The sequence below is a fragment of the Mastigoproctus giganteus genome, chromosome 3 (assembly GCF_048544385.1).
Source record: "Mastigoproctus giganteus isolate SK-2022 chromosome 3, ASM4854438v1, whole genome shotgun sequence".
Lineage (NCBI taxonomy): Eukaryota > Metazoa > Arthropoda > Arachnida > Uropygi > Thelyphonidae > Mastigoproctus > Mastigoproctus giganteus.
The window spans coordinates 221,927,306-221,950,083 of record NC_143577.1 but is presented as its reverse complement, the minus strand read 5'-3'; the positions used below and the strand labels follow the sequence as shown (position 1 = coordinate 221,950,083).

Sequence of the window (22,778 nt, the reverse complement as noted above, 5' to 3'; positions counted from 1 at the left end):
CTTCCACAAAACCAGATGGAAGCCTGTTCCAACACTCAACCACCCACTTCGTGGTGGAAGGCAAACTGAGCAAGCAGAAATGTCATTTTTGGCTTGCGCAGTGAGGTAGCCACCACATCTCCATGACTCGGAATGGAAAATTATCATCATTTTGATGATTCTTTGAGTTGGTGGGCTGTTGGAAGACTTGAAGCCGGCCAGTCGCAGGTGGCACATTAGCTTAAAATGTGTCATCTTAGCACTATGAAAGCAGTTTCAGGAGACGGGAACCATTAAAGAAGAGCTGGCTAAGGTCGCCCAAGGGCTACATCAACCAGAACAGACCACTATCTAGCTCTAACAGCAAGATGGAACCCTATGATGTTCTCTCATCAACTGTCTCTTGAGGTTGCTGTGACCACAGATGAAAACATTTCGAACTGGACTGTGTTAAGAAGGCTCAGTTCAAGTGGACTCAGTGCAAGGAAGCCAGTGGTTTGTATCCCATTAACCCCCAAACCACGCAGATCTCGTTGAAACTGGTGCCATGAACATGCGAATTGGAGCCCTGACAAATGCGATACAATTCTGCTCCCTGATGAATCCCATTTTAGTCTACAAACTGATTCTAGACGTTATTTCATCTGGAGACAGCCAGTTGGTAGGATGGTACTAAATTCTTGTGGTACCATCCTACCAACATCAGAGAAAGGGACACTTATGTTGGAGGCAGTGTGGGATGGAATAATGATCACTGGCCACACTCCACTTCATGTGTTTGATAGGAGTACTGTAACTGCACAGAGGTACCAAGAACAGATCATCGAACCCTATGTGCAACTGTTTAGGGATGTGATTGTCCCATATTTTCTTTTCATGCATGATAATGGCACTGTCACATAGAGCTTGGAGGAATATCTTGAAACTGAAGATAACCAATGACTGCCATGACCAGCACAATCGCCAGACTGAAATCTAATTGACGTGTGTGGGATGCCGTTGGGCACGGAACACTTACAGCCAACTCCTTGGTCACTTGGCGAGTTAAGGTCTGCACTGGTGTAAGAATGGGATTTGTTGCCACAGAATCTTATATCGAACATGGTTCACCGCTGTTGGGCCTATTTAGCCAGTGGAGGGGATCATACCCTGTACTAATGTTATGTGACTAGATTTTGGTGCATCTTGTATTGGCTTCTGTAATGTGGCCTTTTTGTTCTTATACAACCACTATAAATGTCCCTTATACCTATCTGAAATTTCTTACTGTCTCCTCATTTCATTGTTATTCTGTGGTACACCACCATACCAAATTTTTTTCCCACTTAATACTAAAAAAAAAAAAAAAAAAAAATTTCTTACCTATTACAACCATCTAAAAATATTTCTTGGCTTAAGAGTATGAAAGAATTTGTATATGCATGGGTTACTGCACACACATTATTTCAATCACCCAAGTAGTACGAATGCATCATTTTTTGTTTTTTTTTTTTTTTTTTTTGGCTGATGCAGCATAAGCCATAGGCTTTCTTGCACCATGCGGCCATTACTAATAACAGCAGGACCTCGTTATAACACGGTTCGCTTTACGCTGAATTGCTATAACGCTGTTCTTACATTATAACTCGTATATCACTATAATGCTCTTTTACAGATTGCATTTTTGGCATATTTAACAAAATCGTTTCATTTGATGGAGTCGATAGCTTGAAAATGAATAGCAAAACAGCATGAAAACATTTCCCATGCCGACTTGAGAATTTTCCCATGCTCAGTGAAATTTTCTCGCACACTAATTTAATTGCAGTACAGTGACTTGTTACGTAGTTCTGAGATCAACATTTTAAAAAAAGATCAACTATATTGCTTGTAATATGTGTGTTATATGCATTTATCCGAAGTCTAGTCATCGCTCAGTACAGTATTAGACATTGTGCGTAATGGACAATTTACTTGAACATTGTATCATAATTAATGCAACCAATGCAGTTACATTTTCTAGGAATTAATAATGGCAGATAAGAATGAAAAAGCAACAAGGTCTGGATGCAGTACGAAGACTATAAATGTAAAAAAAAGACTGAATTTGAAAATTAAATTAGACGTTTTGAAGCGATTCGATTCTGGTCAACAACAAGTGGATGTTTGCCATAATTTAGGCCTGGCAAGTTTAACTGTAAGAACAATTATAAAAAATAAAGAATTAATTTTAGCAGTGGGAAAGCCAGCTGTTCCACTGCAAGCAACTAGTGCTAGGCCAGCTATTAGGATTGAAATGGAGAGACTAACTAATTTAATTGAAGATAATATCCAATACAGAATTCAATTAAGTTAAATATTATTATAATAAAAAAAAATAAATAAAAAAATAAAAATAATAGAGAGAGAGAGATTAGCATATATGATGAACAGAAGAAAACTCAACAAAAAAAAAAAAAAGAAATAAAAAAAAGCGGAACCATTTAAAACTAGTTAAGGGCTGGTTGAATAGATTCTCCAGGGAGAAACTGCATGTGCAGATCAAGGAGCCAAAACTTTCAAAAAGAACTTGTTAAAATTATTGAAGAGGGGTATTATGTGTTATACTTCTGAACAAGTTTTTAACATAGATGAAGCAGGACTTTTTTAGAAACAAATGCCTAAAAGAAGTTTCATATTGAAAGAAGAAAAAACATGCCAGGTTTCAAAGCGGCAAAGGATCGGTGGTAACGCCGTGGGGGATTTAAAATTAAAACCACTTTTAGTTTACCAGGAAGAGGGCCAAAGTACAACCCAAAATCGACACATTTTTCATGATTAAATTCATCGATTAAATTGAATCAATTAATATCAATTTAGATAAATTAAATTCATCATTTTAAGTGGAATTTTAAGTTTAAATTTTGATACTTAAATAGTTACCACATAATTATATACGTATGTAATGCAGAATATTTTATATATACAAAAATTTGAATATTAAATACTTTGACTGACACTTGTGCATCTTTTCACTACCATTTATTATTGATTAAGAAATATCCTATTGCACCGACCACAACTCACAAATATATATGCTACCTTATGGGAATGTGGCACTCGCTTAACGTTGATTCACTTAGCACTCTGTTTTTCCGGAATGGATTATCAACTTTAAGCGGGGGTCACCTGTATATCTCATATTGTGGATCCACCTTCACAATGAATAGCTGAGGTATTGCACTGCTTGGAACAAGTAACGCTTCATCAGTGGAGAAGACTAACGTTACTTATTCTCAGTGGATAACAACCCAGTTATACTTTAGCATTAGCATTAGTAGAGGCATTTGATGCAAGAAAGCAAGCTTATGCAGCATCAGCCAAAAAAAAAAAAAAAAAAAAAAAACCACTTCCACTTCACCCCTCTGTTCGTTCAAAATACCTGTCCAGCTGAGCCTTAAACTTATTTAAGCTATCAACCTCCACCACAAGGGATGGCAGTCTGTTCCACCAACCAACCACCCGCTGGCTAAAGGCAAATTTCCGCACGTCTATCCTACATCTGTCTTTCCTCAATTTGAATTTATGCCCTCTCAGGTGATTTTTCTGAGCTAGAGGAAGAATCCCATCAGCATTGAGCATGCTTAAACCATTCAAGGCTTTATACACCTCTATCAGATCACCTCGCTGGTGCCTAGTCTCCAAACACTGTAATTTGCAAAACTTAAGCCTTTTTTCGTAAGAGCACCCCTTTGTTCCATTCACTAATCTTGTTGCCCTTCTCTGTACTCGTTCCAGCAGCTCTACATCCTTCTTGAAATGAGGCCTCCAGACCTGTATACAGTACTCTAGGTGTGGCCTGACCATTGCCTTATACAATGGAATAATCACCTCCTTATCCCTGCTGGAAAAATTCCTGTATATCATTGACAATACTCCATGAGCTACTCTTGCAGCCCGTCTGCACTGCTCAGAGAACTTCATATCTGCCTGCACAATCACCCCCAAGTCCCTTTCATTCTCTACCACTGTCAGTGTAGTACCACAGAGTTGATACGTCGCTCTGGGGTTGCTGTTTCCCATGTGTAGTACTTTACATTTGTCAATGTTAAACTTCATTTGCCACCTCTCAGCCCATCTGCTCAACCTTTCCAGATCCTGTTGCAGCAGCATAGTGTCAGTAGTGTCCTTGACAACCCTGCCAACCTTTGTATCATCTGCAAACTTGGACATTAAGCTTGATATACCATCATCGATATCATTTATAAATACAGAAAACAATAATGGACCCAACACTGAGCCCTGAGGGACTCCACTAATAACATTAGTCCACGATGAGCAGTGTCCATTGATTACCACTCTCTGTCTTCTCCCCCTCAACCACCCCTTTATCCATAGCAGCAATTTGCCTCCAATGTCACACTGCTCCAATTTGTGTAGCAGTCTTCCATGTGCAACAGTATCAAAAGCCTTTCTAAGATCCAAGTATATAATATCAAAGTTATTCCCTGCATCCAGTTCTTTTGTGACTGCATCATAGTATCCAATCAAGTTGGTCAGGCAAGACTTCCCCTTAACAAAACCATGCTGTGTCTGAGCTATAACTGAAGTCTTGTCTAAATGATCCTGCAGTGCTTCTTTAACCAGTGCCTCCATTAATTTTCCTGGAACAGAAGTTAAGCTCACAGGTCTATAATTACTTGTGTCAGCCTTTGATCCTCCTTTGTGAATTGGGGTCACATTTGCACATTTCCAGTCTATGGGTACCTCCCCTGAGTCCAAGGAAGCTCTCATAATTATGGCTAAGGGTTTGCTTACTTCCTTTGCTGCCTCCTTTAATATAACTGGATAGATCCCATCCACCCCAGGTGCCTTTCTTGTGTTTATCTTCAACAGTTTCTCCTCCACTTTACTCCCAGTTATTTCAAGATTCTGTAGCTGACTGCTAGAGTTGAATACACCTCTGGCATTCCCCTTGCTGAATAACTCCTCATGTGTGAATGTCGATGCAAAATATTCATTTAGTTTGTTAGCTACCTGAGCAGGATCATCAACAGTTGACCCATCAATATCAAGTGGACCAATCTGATTCATCCCCTTCCTTCTAGAGTTTACATAAGTAAAGAACTCTTTGCTGTTTTTCTTTGCATCCCTTGCCAAGGATTTCTCGTAATCTGCCTTCGCCTGCCTAACCTCCTTTGTAACTTGGTTGCATATCAACTTGTATCTATCATAGGCTTCTGTGTCATGTGTTAATTTGTAAGTATCCCATGCATTTTTCTTCTCTGCCATATGCCTCTTTAGTTCATCTGACATCCATTTAGGCCTAAACCTTGAACAATATTTCTTAGTTGGTATGTAAAGCCTAGTAGCTTCCAAGATAAGTTCTTTGAATGCTTCCCATTTTGAATTTGCTGTTGGTAACATCATCAGTTGGTCCCACTGTATAGAATTTAAATACTGTCTCAGTCCATCGTAGTCGCCTTTACGGAAGCAATAAACCTTCCCTTTACCCCTAATGGTAGTTACCTCTTTCAGTAACTCCCACTTCAGCACACTGTGATCACTGCCACCTACTGGTTCATTTATCTGCAGATTCTTAATGCATGAAGAATCACTGCTGATAATCAAATCAAGAGTATTACTCCCTCTAGTTGCCTCCCGAACATGCTGATGTAGAAAACAATCATCCAATAAATCCACAAAAGCCCTGCTAGTGTGTGAGTAACCAGCCCCCAAATTCCATTCAATATCTGGGAAATTAAAATCTCCCATTATAAGACTCTCTGATTTACTGGCCCACTCTATTTCCTTGTACAGTTCCTTATTATACTCATCAGAGTCATTAGGCCTATAGCACACTCCTACTTTCAATTTTGATCTCCCAATGCTTATGTTGTTTGTTTGTTGTTTGTTTGTTATTTGGTTTTTAGGAGCATTAGCAACTAAGGCCATATTGCTCCGGGATATGCGGTGGTCATTCCCTGACCTTTCCGCATTCTCCGTATTTGGTGGTGACGGGCTCGAACCCCGGTCTAATCAAGAAGAGTGTGCTATGCACTGCTGCTCCTTCCCACCTGGCTACGGAGGCGCTAATGCTTATGTCACACCAAACTGACTCAACACTGCACTGTCCAGCGATGTCGACTGGCTTCACTTCGTTGGTTTTTATGTGTTTCTTAACTAATAGCATAACCCCTCCCCCCTTCCTATCCTGTGTATCCTTTCTGTAGACGTTGTACTCCCCAAATTGCAGTTCTGCATCCCTTATATCTGTGTGACACCACGTCTCTGATATCCCAACAATATCTGGCTTTGATGTTTTGAGCAATACCTCAAATTCATCAAATTTATTTACTAAACTCCTAGCATTGGTGTACACGCAAGTATACCTGCACCTGTTTCTATTCTTAGCTACCCTAACACAACCCATGTGTTTACTTGTACCGCAATGGCTCCCAGCAGTCTCTGAAATACCATGCATCTTGTTTTTCAGGCTTCTGCTCATTCTAATAGAAGCAGTGCAAGAATCTCTTTCACCTCTGCCAGTGGCTACTGTCAATCTATTGGTCTTTGTCTCCCCCCAAGCTAGCAGTTTTCCGACCCACCTAACACTGCCTCGATAGCATCAGCAAATATTCTTGCACCCTTTCTATTTAAGTGTATCCCATCCCTGTAGAAGCAATCTCTCCTGTTAACAAGTACAGTCCAGGCTGAAAAAAATTCTACCCCTTGAGCCTTGCACAATCTTTCCAGGGCCGAATTGATCGACAAGGCTCTCATCATATACTCCCTCCTATCGTGTCTGGACAGAATTGCAGACACTTTCAAATTCAACCCTAATTCTCGGCTTTTGTTCAACAGTGACCTGTACTTGTTAAGTAATTCTGCCGGTCTCCTACTCTTAATATTATTAGTGCCAACGTGTACAACTATATCACCTTTTGTGCCCTTAAAAGATGATATTCGCTCTACAACGTCATCAACCTTTGCCCCTGGCAGACATACCCTGGTCCTGTTCCACCTATCTTTTTTACAAAGCATGTTCCCTGTTTCCCTGACAATAGAGTCACCAACAACTACTAGTTCCTTCGGGACCAGCGCATTCTGCCTTGGGGGTTGTCTCTGTGTCACGCGATGCCCAAGTGCAAGCTCTGGCGTTGATGTGGGCAGCTGAGAGCTTGATGGGCCCCTCAATTTAGTTCCTTCAAGGGCATCCACCCTGTCCTTCAAGCTCTCATATAGGCCCACAAGAACGCCGAGTTGTTGCCTGATATCGATACACTCCTTGCATCGCGCACACACAAAGACATCCCCCTTGGCAGTATCATGTCCCGTACCCGATTGCTCTGCAAACATCAAGCAAACAGTGCATTTTATAAGGCTGTGAGTCAGAGGACAACTGCCCCCCTCAGTTCTGCTCTGAGCCTCAGCGCTTCCATTAGCTTGAGCCTTTTGCTTTGCTGCTCTGGTCTGAGTCATGATTCTATTAATTTATTAATTAATTATAATTAATTATGTTATGTTATTAATTATGTTAAATATAATTAATTATATTACGTTTGTAATCTAAGTCGTTATATGTATTTATTTAAACGTACAATTTAACTGCTAACGAAGTGCTACTTCATAACTGGGTTGTCACTACTGCACAACAGGGTACCTGTCCACCCACTGATGAGTAAGCCAACAAACTTTGAAGTGGTGCCATCTGGGTAGTGGTATCCGCCCAGAATAAGCAACATTAGTCTTCTCCACTGGTGAAGCGTTACTTATTCAAAGCAGTGCAATACTTTGGCCACTCATTGTGAAGGTGGATCCACAATATGAGATATAATTAAACAATGTATTCATACTACCTGGGTAGTAGAAATTATGTATGCGCAGTACCTATGCATAAACAAATTCTTTCACATTACAACCATGTTACATAAATCTCAGTTAAATAAATAACCATTACTTCTATTAGTTAAGTATATTGTTGTCTTTGTTCCCCTCTTACTAAATAACATTATGAACTATATTAGGTTTTAATGAAACATAGATAATGTACAAGAGTTGTGCATTTATCTGTATGTTGATTATCTGTGATGCATATTATTTATGAAATGCTGTATTGTGTGAGAATGGCTACATACTTATAGACTAAAGCTGGTCTATAAGTATAATAATAGTATTTCATTGATGTGATTCTGGTCTGGTTTCTTTATTCATCTACATAAATCATATATACTTCTGTTTACTAGACACATTCCGATTCCAAGATATCCTCTTTTACATTTCCATTAATAAAATGAGAAAATGAGAGGTAACCGTTCTTTATAGCTGTCTCTGCACACGTCTAGTATCCATTTATTCAAGCAGCGAACAGCAGCAGTAGCAGAAAAACAGCCATTGTAGGTTCCTCCTAGTGAATAAGTAAACTGAACTTTCTGATGCTGATCAACTTTAGGCTGCCAGACTGTTCTTTTAAAAAAATATCCACGCACCAGATGTCGTGTTCTAATGGGTTCTGGTCTTTCCCAATCATGAAGAATGTTGGGAATAACCAGAATATATAACTGCCAGTTGATTACTTTGGCCGGGCAAGCCAACTGACAGCAGTCACAAACTCTGTTGATCATCAAGTTCAGTTTACTCACTGTTAAAAGGCCGCCACAGACTGCTTGGCTCTTCAAGCTCCAAAGGCATAGCCAAGCAGTCTGCAGGGGCTATGCCTTCAGAGCTTGAATAAAGAGATGCCAAAAAAAGTATAAAAGTGGATAAGAACTGTTTGTGTGGTGAAAATTGAAACATACAAGGTGTGATCAAAGAACTAATATTTGGGAAATGGAGCTTAAGGCAAATTTACATTTTGCCTGTCCATCCTGGATGACTTTAGATGACTTTCATCTAAAGTGAAAATATATAAATTGCATTTCATCCAAAGTGAATGAAGTAGATCAGATTCCTGTTTTTGATTGTTATTGTTATTTGGTTTTTTTTTAGGAGCATTAGCAACTAAGGCCATATTGCTCCGGGGATATGCGGCGGTCATTCCCTGACCTTTCCGCATCCTCCGTATTTAGTGGTCACGGGCTCGAACCCCGGTCTAATCAAGAAGCATGAGCTACGCACTGCTGCTTCTGCCCACCTGGCTACGGAGGCACTCCTGTTTTTGATGAATTAGTTGATGATTCATCCACAGTGAAAAGAGAGAGAGAGTGACATTATGTAAACATGTATTTTAATTGCATTCTGGGCATTTAGTGAACAGTCATGAAGGACATTTTGTTTTCAAACTGTAGTTGCAACTGTATCAGATATCTGTATAATAATCTATAATAATGGCATTTAATTGGAAAGATCAGCATATGCATATATTTTTGGAAGCCCATAAAAATTGTCCGTGGAACAATAAGTATCAGGACCTCCCATGGAAAGTTCTGTTAACAGTTTTGTTGATGTTCCCAATTGCTCTCACTACTCTTGATCCATGACTTTATCCACCAATGAAGGCATTGACTTTTTTTTTTTTTTTATTATTTAATTTAATTTAAATTAGTACAATCTTCAGAATGGGCTACGAATTACTTATTCAATTTATTATAAAAAATTGATTAAATTAATTATACTTATTAAACTGATTTCAACACTTACCTGTTTCGGTCACCAGCATTTTGGAAACTGGCAAAATGAAACTGCATTGTTAAAAATATTGAATTGTATAAATTGTGTCAGCTCTGTTTCATTCTGGAGATGAAACATCTGGGATATGCATCCAAAGTGCAAAATGTAAATTTACCTTTACTGACTATATGGATGAATCTTCCTCAAAGTAGTGTATATGTAAACTATATGCAATTCCAAAGGCTTCTTTTGGAATTGCATATAGTTTCTGTTGCATACTGAAAATTTTCTGCCATTACAAATCTATGATCTTTCAAGAGGGTTTTAAACTTGGAAAATGTGGGAGGAAACACAGGGAGCTTTAATACAATAAGTGCTGCAGACGAAAGTAATGGAATGTTTTGCAAGAAGTTCTTGAACAGCAAATGTCAAGTGTGCAGGGATATTGTCATGATGTAAATGCAAATTCATCTGGTTTTTTTTCTGAACAGCATTCTGCAATTATCATAGATCTGTTTTGTGGTATTCCTGCTTCAATGGAATACCACAAAACAGTAGCCAGGTGAGCAGGAGCAGCAATGCGTAGCACACGCTTCTTAATTAGACCGAGATTCGAGCCGGTGACCACCAAATACGGAGGATGCGGAAAAGTCAGGGAAAGACCACCGCATATCCCCGGAGCAATATGGCCTTAGTTCCTAATGCTCCTTAAAAAAAAAACCCAAAAAACCCAGCTTCATTATTTGACCATGTGAAACAAATTCATAATGATCAATACCCTGCAAATCAAAAAATATGATAAGCGTGATCTTTACATTTGATTGAGATTGCCTTGCTTTTTTGGGTCTTGAAAAGGACGGTCATTCATTGAGAGGACTGGGCTTTTGTTTCTGGATCATAGCCATACACCTGTACAAATTGGAGCAGTATGGTATTAAGAGTAAGTTGCTAAAATGAATAAAAGGATGGTGAGTAGGAGAAGACAGAGTGGTAATCAATGGACTCTGCTCTTCGTGGAGTAATGCTATTAGTAGAGTTACCCAGGGTTCGGCGTTGGGTCCACTGTTGTTTTGTATATTTATTAATGATATTGATGAAGGTATGTCAGGCTTAAATGTCAAAGTTTGTAGATGATACAAAGGTTGGCAGGGGTGTTAATGGCAGTGTGCTACTGCAACAGGATCTAGAAAATTTGGGCAGATGGGCTGAGAAGTGGCAACTGAAGTTTAACATTGACAAATGCAAAGTACTGCATATGGGTAGAAGTAACCCCAGAGAAACATACCAACTCTGTGGTACTACACTTAGGGTGGTAGAAAATGAAAAAGACCTGGGAGTAATTGTGCAGTCAGATATGAAGTTTTCTGAGCAATGCAGGCAGGCTGCCAGAGCAGGTCATGGGGTATTGTCAATGATATACAGGTGTTTTGCTAGTAGGGAAATGGAGGTGATTATCCCTTTGTATAAGGCAATGGTCAGGCCAGGCCTTGAGTACTGCGTACAGGTCTGGAGGCCTCATTTTAGGAAGGATGTAGAGTTGCTTGAGCGTGTAAAGAGAAGGGCAACAAGATTGGTGAGGGGAACGAAGGGGTCCTCTTACCAAGGCTTAAGTTATGCAAATTGCAGTGGCTGAAGACTAGGCACCTGTGAGGTGATCTGACTGAGATGTATAAGGCCTTGAATGGGTTGAGCATGCTAAATTCTGATGGGATTCTTCTGTTTGCTCAGATTACGAACCTGAGGAGGTATAAATTCAAATTGAGGAAAGATAAATTATAGAATAGATGTGCAGAAATTGCCTTTAGCCAGCGGGTGGTTAATTGCTGGAACAAACGTCCATCTGTCATTGTGGAAGTTGATAGCTTAAATAAATTCAAGGAGGAACTGGACCAACTTTTAGAGGGAATGGATGTGTGAAATTGGGGTTTTTTTTTTTTTTTTTTTGGCTGATGCTACATAAGCTCATCATAGGCTTGCTTTCTTGCATCACATGCCTCTATTACTATTACCCACAATTTGTAATCAATAATAATGAAAGTTACAAGGTATGTATTAGCAGCACATCGCTATCACTGCTTTCTGTGATCATCAGTAAGGATACAAGGCACAAACCTGCCTGAAATGTGCCACATTTCCAAATCTTATCTAAAATTGGTTGTTACATTCCATAAGAAATACCATAAGACATCATAATAAGAACTTCAAAAGTCTTGTTCATGTTGTTCAGAAACTAGTCTTTGAACAACACAGTGTCTAATCTGAGAGCTGTTTTTAACATTTCATGGGTTTCTATTGCAATTTTCCTAATTTGAAAAAAAAAAAAAAAAAAATTTGATACAAACTTGGTGCTCAGTAAAATTACTCATTTTAAAATGCAATAAAACACATAAAATGCCTTCTATTCAACATGCTAATTCAGACTGACTGTAGATAAACGGTTTATTCATGTGATGTTTAGGTGAGTCGCCAAACATGTGACAAGACAACTCATTACAGTGCTGTTTTTTGAGATACTGTCAATCCTGAAACTTTTTAATCACACTTATTTTTTCATTTCTATATTACTTTTATTAATGGAAAAATTATTTAGACTTTCACACGTGAATACAACTTTAATTATGAAGTTTTAAAACTACTCTTGTTATCAAATGATGTTCATTTAATATTTTGTAGCCAGGAAACTATACTCTTATTCTAAGCAACAAAGGTGAAAACCAAGAAGTTGTGGAAGTGTCTGTTCATTCTGAACCATCTAAACCAACAAATGAACTTATTCGCCTTCAGTCGTGGCTTAGCAAGATTGTCTTAGAAGATGCAGAATATCTAAAAATATATGCAAAGATAGACCGACACTACAGTCCAGTTGTGAATGCTATTGTAGTAGCCACTGTGACTACACCAGCTGGCAATGAAATAAAAGTTAACATGTTTGATTGTGGAGTAGGTAAGTAGAAAGAGGGGGGGAAAATTTACAGAACTTAAAATTTAATTTTACATAAAAACTAAGGGTAGGGGTCAACAGAGCATAATACAATAAATATTTCTCAATTATTTTATTTATTTTTATTTTTTTGTGGTTGGATACAAAGATGCTGTAATAATGTGATTTTCTAAAACTACTATTGAGGTCACAGCCAAAAGGTTACATTAGGTCCAAAGTGGGCAATAATTACATAAGGTTAATTAGAACATCACTGAAAGACAAAGCCTCATTACTACTATATGCATCAATTTCATGTTGGGATGCAACTCTCACCACGAATTGCCTCAGTATTGTACTATCCTAATCAGAGTAATACAATATAGAGTACAAGTATATTACTAGAAGAACATAGGGAATTAAGAATGATAGCAGAAGAGTAAAGTGGACAGTTGAAAAGAAAAGGGAATGACACTCCATACAACATCAATGTTTCAATCTTAAAAACTCAGCTTAGCTCAGGATTAACAGGGTTTAGTACTGCTGTTTTAATTTTGTGATAAAAAAATATTTCAAACGATCTCTAAAAAAGAGTATGAGAAAGCAGGTTGAAGACAGCAAAGACAAATAAACATAAGATGAGATAATTCAATCCCAAACAGGGATGGACAAGCCTAAAAAATCCTAAAATCTGTTTGTCTCCGGGTCTCTTAACATGGTTTTGACCCTTTCTGGGATCTCACCGGTGAGTAAGTAGGCATTGTGAAAACTTAAATAGCTCAGTAACAAGATATCCAGAATATGTACAATGGTATGGCAGTTAAAAACAAGTAAAATTTAGTGTTAAAAAACTTTGTGTATGAGAGCTGTAAAACAATACTGTAGGATAAAGCTTCATTCTCAATGTAGCAGTAAACAGTGGGTTTGCTATAACATGCAGCAATTTTATATATGGAAGCCCACCGCCATGCATTGCTTTCTCATTGCAATACATTAAATGAAAAACACTGTCCCGAGTGAAGAAATATATTGCTGTTTATTTAAAGGGTATGCCACTACCCATGCTAAATAATTTCTCATTGGGGAATTGTGCAGAAAAACTTCTTTGGCTACTCCACTTTCCATTTTCTTAGCAATTCCTTTTATCTATGCCGACGGAAATTGTGTACTGATGGTCAATATGGACATACAATTACTGAGATGGACATTAGCATTAGCATTAGTACAGACATTTGATGCAAGAAAGCAAGCTTATGCAGCATCACCCAAAAAAATAAAATAAATAAATAAAATAAAATAAATAAATAAAAAATAACCACTTCCACTTCACCCCTCTGTTCGTTCGAAATACCTGTCCAGCTGAGCCTTAAACTTATTTAGGCTATCAACTTCCACGACAAGGGATGGAAGTCTGTTCCACCAACCAACCACCTGCTGGCTAAAGGCAAATTTCCACACGTCTATCCTACATTTGTCTTTCCTCAATTTGAATTTATGCCCTCTCAGGTGATTATTCTGAGCAAGAGGAAGAATCCCATCAGCATTGAGCATGTTCAAACCATTCAAGGCTTTATACACCTCTATCAGATCCACTCGCTGGTACCTAGTCTCCAGACACTGTAATTTGCAAAACTTAAGCCTTTCTTCATAAGAGCAACCCTTTGTTCCATTCACTAATCTTGTTGCCCTTCTCTGTACCCGTTCCAGCAGCTCTACATCCTTCTTGAAATAAGGCCTCCAAGCCTGTATACAGTACTCTAGGTGTGGCCTGACCATTGTCTTATACAAGGGAATAATCACCTCCTTATCCCTGCTAGAAAAATTCCTATATATCATTGACAATACACCATGAGCTACTCTTGCAGCCCGTCTGCACTGCTCAGAGAACTTCATATCTGCCTGCACAACTACCCCCAGGTCCCTTTCATTCTCTACCACTGTCAGTGTAGTACCACAGAGTTCACACATTTCTCTGGGGTTGCTGTTTCCCATATGTAGTACTTTACATTTGTCAATGTTAAACTTCATTTGCCACCTCTCAGCCCATCTGCTCAACCTTTCCAGATCCTGTTGCAGCAGCATAGTGTCAGTACTGTCCTTAACAACCCTGCCAACCTTCGTATCGTCTGCAAACTTGGACATTAAGCCCGATATACCATCATCAATATCATTTATAAATACAGAAAACAATAATGGACCCAATACTGAACCCTCAGGGACTCCACTAATAACATTAGTCCACAATGAGCAGTGTCCGTTGATTACCACTCTCTGTCTTCTCCCCCTCAGCCACCCCTTTATCCATAGCAGCAATTTGCCTCCAGTGCCACACTGCTCCAATTTGTGCAGCAGTCTTCCATGTGCAACAGTATCAAAAGCCTTTCTAAGATGCAAGTATATAATATCAAAGTTATTTCCAGCATCCAGCTCCTTTGTGACCGCATCATAGTATCCAATCAAATTGGTCAGGCAAGATTTCCCCTTAACAAAACCATGCTGTGTCCGAGCTATAACTGAAGTCTTGTCTAGAAGATCCTGCAGTGCTTCTTTAACCAGTACCTCCATTAATTTTCCGGGAACAGAAGTTAAACTCACAGGTCTATAATTACTTGTGTCAGCCTTTGATCCTCCTTTGTGAATTGGGGTCACATTTGCACATCTCCGGTCTATGGGTACCTCCCCTGAGTCCAAGGAAGCTCTCATAATTATGGCTAAGGGTTTGCTTACTTCCTTTGCTGCCTCCTTTAATATAACTGGATAGATCCCATCCACCCCAGGTGCCTTTCTTGTGTTTATCTTCAACAATTTCTCCTCCACTTTACTCTCAGTTATTACAAGATTCTCTAGCTTACTCCTCATGTGTGAATGTCGATGCAAAATATTCATTTAGTTTGTTAGCTACCTGAGCAGGATCATCAACAGTTGACCCATCGATATCAAGTGGACCAATCTGATTCATCCCCTTCGTTCTAGAGTTTACATAAGTAAAGAACTCTTTGCTGTTTTTCTTTGCATCCCTTGCCAAAGATTTCTCGTAATCTGCCTTCGCCTGCCTAACCTCCTTTGTAACTTGGTTATAGATCAACTTGTATCTATCATAGGCTTCTGTGTCATGTGTTAATTTGTATGTATCCCATGCATTTTTCTTCTCTGCCATATGTCTCATTAGTTCCTCTGACATTCATTTAGGCCTAAACCTTGAACAATATTTCTTAGTTGGTATGTAAAGCCTAGTAGCTTCCAAGATAAGTTCTTTGAATGCTTCCCATTTTGAATTTGCTGTTGGTAACATCATCAGTTGGTCCCACTGTATAGAATTTAAATACTGTCTCAGTCCATCGTAGTCACCTTTACGAAAGCAATAACCCTTCCCTTTACCCCTAATGGTAGTTACCTCTTTAAGTAAATCCCACTTCAGCACACTGTGATCACTGCCACCTAGTGGTTCATTTATCTGCAGATTCTTAATGCATGAAGAATCGCTACTGATAATCAAATCAAGAGTATTACTCCCCCTAGTTGCCTCCCGAATATGCTGATGTAGAAAACAATCATCCAATAAATCCACAAAAGCCTTGCTAGTGTGTGAGTGACCAGCCCCCAAATTCCAGTCAATATCTGGGAAATTAAAATCCCCCATTATAAGACTCTCTGATTTACTGGCCCACTATTTCCCTGTACAGTTTCTTATTATACTCATCAGAGTCATTAGGCCTATAGCACACTCCTACTCTCAATTTTGATCTCCCAATGCTTATGTCACACCAAACTGACTCAACACTGCACTGTCCAGCGATGTCGACTGGCTTCACTTCCTTGGATTTTATGTATTTCTTAACTAATAGCATAACCCCTCCTCCCTTCCTATCCTGTCTATCCTTTCTGTAGACATTGTACTCCCCAAATTCCAGTTCTGTATTCCTTATATCTGTGTGACACTACGTCTCTGAAATCCCAACAATATCTGCCTTTGATGTTTTGAGCAATACCTCAAATTAGTTGCTCCACCATCCTTCCAACTCTAGTGCGAAATGCAGTAAAACATATTAAAGCAACATTATGAAACAAGAACAATATTGTAGTTTTAAATGTTTTTCACCAACCTTATGTAGAAATAAAACACAACAAAAACGAAAACTGGAATCTTGGTAACTATGTATTTATAATAAATTATATTTGCTTGTATTTACAATAAATTATATTTAACTTTACAACTAAAATATATGAAATATACATATAAAATATACATTAAAATATACTGGGTTAAGAACAATAAAATACATTAAAATATAGTAAATTAAAAGCGATAAAACCATAGCTTTCGAAGGCTCCAGCCTTCTTCTTCACCGGTATTTTCTTTGTTCTGCGGTGCGTCTTTAAATACCAGCAGGTTCACGGTACTCATCACGTGTTTCATTCCAACGTGTTCCATTCTCTTGTGTTATGGAATCGGAAGTGGCTCGAGAGTGGGTCATATGGAACCGTGTTCCTCTATCTCTATTAATGTTCACTGTGGAACAGATCCACAAACTCTCGAGCCACTTGCAGTCCCAGAACTTATGCGCCCGATCGGTGATGATAGCATCGTCCGGGGAGATCTGGTGCTGCTTCTCCCAAAAATGCTTGGCCACGGCGGACTTACCATACTCTGCATTTCTTATTGCCTTAATGTGCTCCCCCAGACGATCTTTGAGACGGCGTTTTGTTTCCCCTACATAACACTCCCCACAATCCGGGCATCTAATACTATATACGACCCCACTTGCATTCTCTTTTTGAATGGGGTACTTTACTTGTGACACGATTGTGTGCAGCCTCCGCCCAGGAAGCTGCACACAACGCGTCTGATAATTTCTTAGTATTCTAGTTATATGATCGGTTAGACCTGGATAGTAGGGAATGTATGCAGTGGATACTGGCGTAAAAGGTTTGCTTCTCCTCTGATTTCCTTTAATATATTTTTTTATAATCCTCTGGGGGTAGCCACATTTTGTAAGGTCCATCGTGATGCGTTCATACTCTACCTTCCTATCCTCGGAGGTACTACAGTGTGATTTTGCCCTGTCAACTAATGTTCTAACTACACTGTTCCTATGACGGTTGGCTTGAGCTGAATTGTAGTGCAAATATTGACCTTTACACATCGATTTCCTATAGACCTTAGTCTTTAGTTGTTGGTCTTCCCTACAGACCAACACATCTAGGAACGGCAAAACTCCTCCTTCTTCTGCCTCCGAGGTAAATTGTATGAATGGGGAGAAGCCATTTAAAATATTCAACACCTGATCTTCACTCCCCTTTCGAATAATTGAAAACGTATCATCTACGTATCTTTTCCAGGGGCGCATAGGGAGAACACTAACATTAAATATTCTAGTCTCGAGCTCCTCCATAGCTAAATTAACTATAATTGCGTTAATGGGGGAGCCCATGGCTGTACCGTTAACCTGCTTATACATAGTATTATCAAACACCATAGTGGTGCTTGAGAGGCATAATTCTATACCTTTCTCAATATCCTCTGAATTTAATAGTGTTCTAGTATTTAGAGTGGTATCTCTCCGTAAGGCCATGTGTGCACAACGCACTCCATTGTCAATCGGAATACATGTAAATAGAGATTTCACGTCAAAAGATATCATACTTTCATTCTCTTCTATGCGTTGGCTTCTAATAAAATGCACAAAGTCTTTTCTGTCCTTAATACTAAATTCAGAAAGTCCTACTAATGGAGATAATAATTTGGCTAAGAAACCAGATAGTGCATATATGGGACTGCCTATAAACAAGACTATGGGTCTAAGTGGTACGCCCATTTTATGAATTTTGGGCAAGCCATAAAATCTTCGTATTTGGCTCCCTGTAGCATGCAGTACCCAATATTGTTCTTTGGAAATTTTGCTAGACTTAAGCCAACTCTGTACCATTCTATTCACTTGCCTTCCAAGCTAAGCAATGGACTTTTCTGAATAACCTTATAGGTTCTTTGATCATTCAATAAATCCAACGCTTTATTTAGATATGCTTCCTTATCAAGAACCACCGTTGCCCTACCTTTGTCTGCGGGTAAGACCACAATGCTATCATCTTGCTTGACGCTTTTTAGCACTAATTTTTGCTTCACATTGAGATTAGAGGGGATGTTTTTAGCTTGACTGAGGATAGCTGCTGTTTTAACTCAAATTTCATTAGCCATATCTTCGGGAAGTTTATTTATAGCTCTTTCCCCACCCATTGCTATTTCTGCAACGGGTACTCTGGAGTCAAATACCAAGATTTTATGGTTTGCCCAAAATTCATAAAATGGGTGTACCACTTAGACCCATAGTCTCATTTATAGGCGGTCCCATATATGCACTATCTGGTTTCTTAGCCAAATTATTATCTCCATTAGTAGGACTTTCTGAATTTAGTATTAAGGACAGAAAAGACTTTGGGCATTTTATTAGAAGCCAACGCATAGAAGAGAATGAAATTATGATATGTTTCGACGTGAAATCTCTATTTACATGTATTCCGATTGACCATGGAGTGCGTTGTGCACACATGGCCTTATGGAGAAATGCCACTCTAAATACTAGAACACAATTAAATTTAGAGGATATTGAGAAAGGTATAGAATTATGCCTCTCAAGCACCACTATGGTGCTTGATAATACTATGTATAAGCAGGTTAACGGTACAGCCATGGGCTCCCCTATTAGCGCAATTATAGCTAATTTAGCTATGGAGGAGCTCGAGGCTAGAATATTTAATGTTAGTGTTCTCCCTATGCGCCCCTGGAAAAGATACGTAGATGATACGTTTTCAATTATTCGAAAGGGGAGTGAAGATCAGGTGTTGAATATTTTAAATGGCTTCTCCCCATTCATACAATTTACCTCGGAGGCAGAAGAAGGAGGAGTTTTGCCGTTCCTAGATGTGTTGGTCTGTAGGGAAGACCAACAACTAAAGACTAAGGTCTATAGGAAATCGATGTGTAAAGGTCAATATTCACACTACAATTCAGCTCAGGGCAAAATCACACTGTAGTACCTCCGAGGATAGGAAGGTAGAGTATGAACACGTCACGACGGATCTTACAAAATGTGGCTACCCCCAGAGGATTATAGAAAAATAAATTAAAGGAAATCAGAGGAGAGGCGAATCTTTTATGCCAGTATCCACTGCATACGTTCCCTACTATCCAGGTCTAACCGATCATATAACTAGAATACTAAGAAATTATCAGACGCGTTGTATGCAGCTTCCGGGGCAGAGGCTGCACACAATCGTGTCACAAGTAAAGGACCCCATTCAAAAAGAGAATGCAAGTGGAGTCATATATAGTATTAGATGCCTGGATTGTGGGGAGTGTTATGTAGGGGAAACAAAACGCCGTCTCAAAGATCGTCTGGGGGAGCACACTAAGGCAATAAGAAATGCGGAGTATGGTAAGTCTGCCGTGGCCGAGCATTTTTGGGAGAAGCAGCACGAGATCTCCCCGGACGATGCTATCATCACCGATTGCGCGCCTAAGTTCTGGGACCGCAAGTGGCTCGAAAGTTTGCGAATCTGTTCCACAGTAAACATTAATAGAGATATAGGAACGCGGATCCATCCCCTCTTTGAGGCTACTATCCTCAGAAGGGATGAACAGTTCCATATGACCCACTCTCGAGCCACTCCCGATTCCATAACACAAGAGAACGGAACACGTGGGAATGAAACATGTGAAGAGTATCGTGAACCTGCTGGTATTTAAAGACGCACCGCAGAACAAAGAAAATACCGCTGAAGAAGAAGGCAGAAGCCTTTGAAAGCTATGGTTTTATCGCTTTTAATTTAGTATATTTTAATGTATTTTATTGTTCTTAACCCAGTATATTTTAATGTATATTTCATATATTTTTGTTGAAAAGTTAAATATAATTTATTGTAAATACAGGCAAATATAATTTATTATAAATACATAGTTATCAAGATTCCAGTTTTCGTTTGCGTTGTGTTTTATTTCTACATAAGGTTGGTGAAAAACATTTAAAACTACAATATGAATATACCCAACCTCAGAGGCCTGTTTGAAGAACAAGAACAATTTTTGCCAATCAGACAATTGCTTGTTTTTACAGATGTGTTAAGTGTTCAAATGCTGCTTATTGGAATGTCATCTTTCTTAGCTCAGAAATAAATTAGTCAGTGTTAGCATTACATTTCAGGTACATTAGATTTGTATTTTCTTAAGTTAATTGAATTTGCTTTTGTGATTAACAGAAGAGAAAGAAAACTGTTTATCTTATTACTAATTAATTACTAATTACTTTAATAATATATAAAAGTAATTTCTTTCACTTCACTGCACATGCTTCATAACATAATATTCACTCAACATTCTGCAATACTTATTTCCTCCTAGTTTTAACAAAAATTGAATTGCAACATGTTTCATGGATCTCAGTGATTTAACAAAATACAAAAAATAGCAACATGAACTGCTAACCTGCACAAAATAGTCCCATCAATCTCTCTGCACATGACCAAATCAGCTGTTCCTATTATCTGAAATGGGCAAGTAAGTACAACATTGCGTGTCATTAACAAACCACCAGCTAATTCCTTTAGCTGGTGGTTTGTTAATTACTGGAAGTTAAGAACAAGGGCTTGGGAAATTAAAAACTTAGCTAGATCCATACATACAGGAGAATTGAAACACTTTTTTTTACCTGACATGGCAAAAGCTTGTGACCATACTTGAATTTAAAGATAACATATAAAACTTTTGGGAATTAGAAAATAGATATTACACTTTAATTACAAGTCCTATGAAATATATGAGGGTGGTTCAATAAAGAATCGCCCTCGCCTACTTCCACATATTGAAGGGTCATGATATTTTGTGGGTAGCATCATACATATCTCTGTATGATGCTACCCACAAAAAATATGGTATAAAATTTCAGCCATGTCTTAATTTGTTTTTCTCTTACAGAGCTGAATGCGTGACAAAGTAACGTCATGAACAAAGTTGAAGCCAGAGCTGTAATCCGGTATCTGTTCTTGAAGGGGAAATCTAAAGAAATCCATGAGAAGATGACTGCTGTACATAAGAATGAAGCCTCATCCTATGGCATTGTGAAGCACTGGCATAGACAGTTTAGGCGTGGTTGGACGTCGGTAGAATCTGAGCCCATTCAGCCATTGATGACAACAGGATCAGAAAAGTGGAGTTGTTAATCATGGAAGATTGCCGGATATCTGTGCGTGAATTGTCTCAGAAAGTGAGATTAGTGTGTACTCTGTTGAAACAGTCCTTCATGACCAACTCCATTTACTGAAATTGAGTGCAAGATGGATTCCCCAATTATTGACTGGTTTCCAGGCAGCTGATCGACAACAGAAATCACAAGAGTTGTTAGCCCTGTGCCAAAAAAATGAGGACGACTTTTTCTCTCGTCTAATCACTCAGGATGAAAGTTAAATAAACCATTTCTACCCTGAAAGTAAAAAGCAGTCCATGGAATGGCAACATCATGGTTTCCCATCCCCCAAGAAGGCAAGGGTCCAAGTGTCAGCAGGAAAAGTCTTACTGACAGTGTTTAGGGATGAGAAAGGCATAATAATGACTGATTACCTGCCTAAAGGTAGAACAATTACAGGTGCCTATTATGCCAATTTACTTACAAAATTACGGGAGAAAATCAAAACATGTAGGCGTGGCATGCTGTCCAAAGGTGTGAGAATGCTTCAAGACAATGCCCCAATTCACACTTCTGAAATTGCAACACAAGTGGCCACTTGTGTTGCAATTTCAAACAGGCTAAGAGTAGGAAACTTGAAATACTGTCCCATCCAGCCTACTCACCCAATCTTGCACTCTCATAATTATGGCTAAGCAAACCCTTAGCCATAATTATGAGAGCTTCCTTGGACTCAGGAGAGGTACCCACAGACTGGAGATGTGCAAATGTGACCCCAATTCACAAAGGAGGATCAAAGGCTGACGCAAGTAATTATAGAATTGTCAGTTTAACTTCTGTCCAGGAAATTTAATGGAGGCACTAAAGAAGCACTGCAGGATCATCTAGACAGGACTTCAGTTATAGCTCGGACACAGCACGGTTTTGTTAAGGGAAAGTCTTGCCTGATCAATTTGATTGGATACTATGATGCTGTCACAAAAGAACTTGATGCAGGGAATAACTTTGATATTATATACTTGGATCTTAGAAAGGCATTTGACACTGTTGCACATGGAAGACTGCTGCACAAATTGGAGCAGTGTGGCACTGGAGGCAAATTGCTGCTATGGATAAAGGGGTGGTTGAGCGGGAGA

The 22,778-nt window shown here is 38.9% G+C and overlaps 1 protein-coding gene across 1 annotated transcript in view; it reads left to right on the top strand.

Annotated features, from left to right (window-relative positions):
• The window catches only part of LOC150088768 (calcium-activated chloride channel regulator 1-like), a 179,671-nt gene that overhangs the window by 118,640 nt on the left and 38,253 nt on the right, over positions 1-22,778 (top strand). Inside the window, exon 11 of the mRNA XM_090370317.1 lies at positions 12,220-12,490. Within this exon, the coding sequence (XP_090226443.1) occupies positions 12,220-12,490 (271 nt within the window). The remainder of the gene's footprint in view (positions 1-12,219; positions 12,491-22,778) is intronic.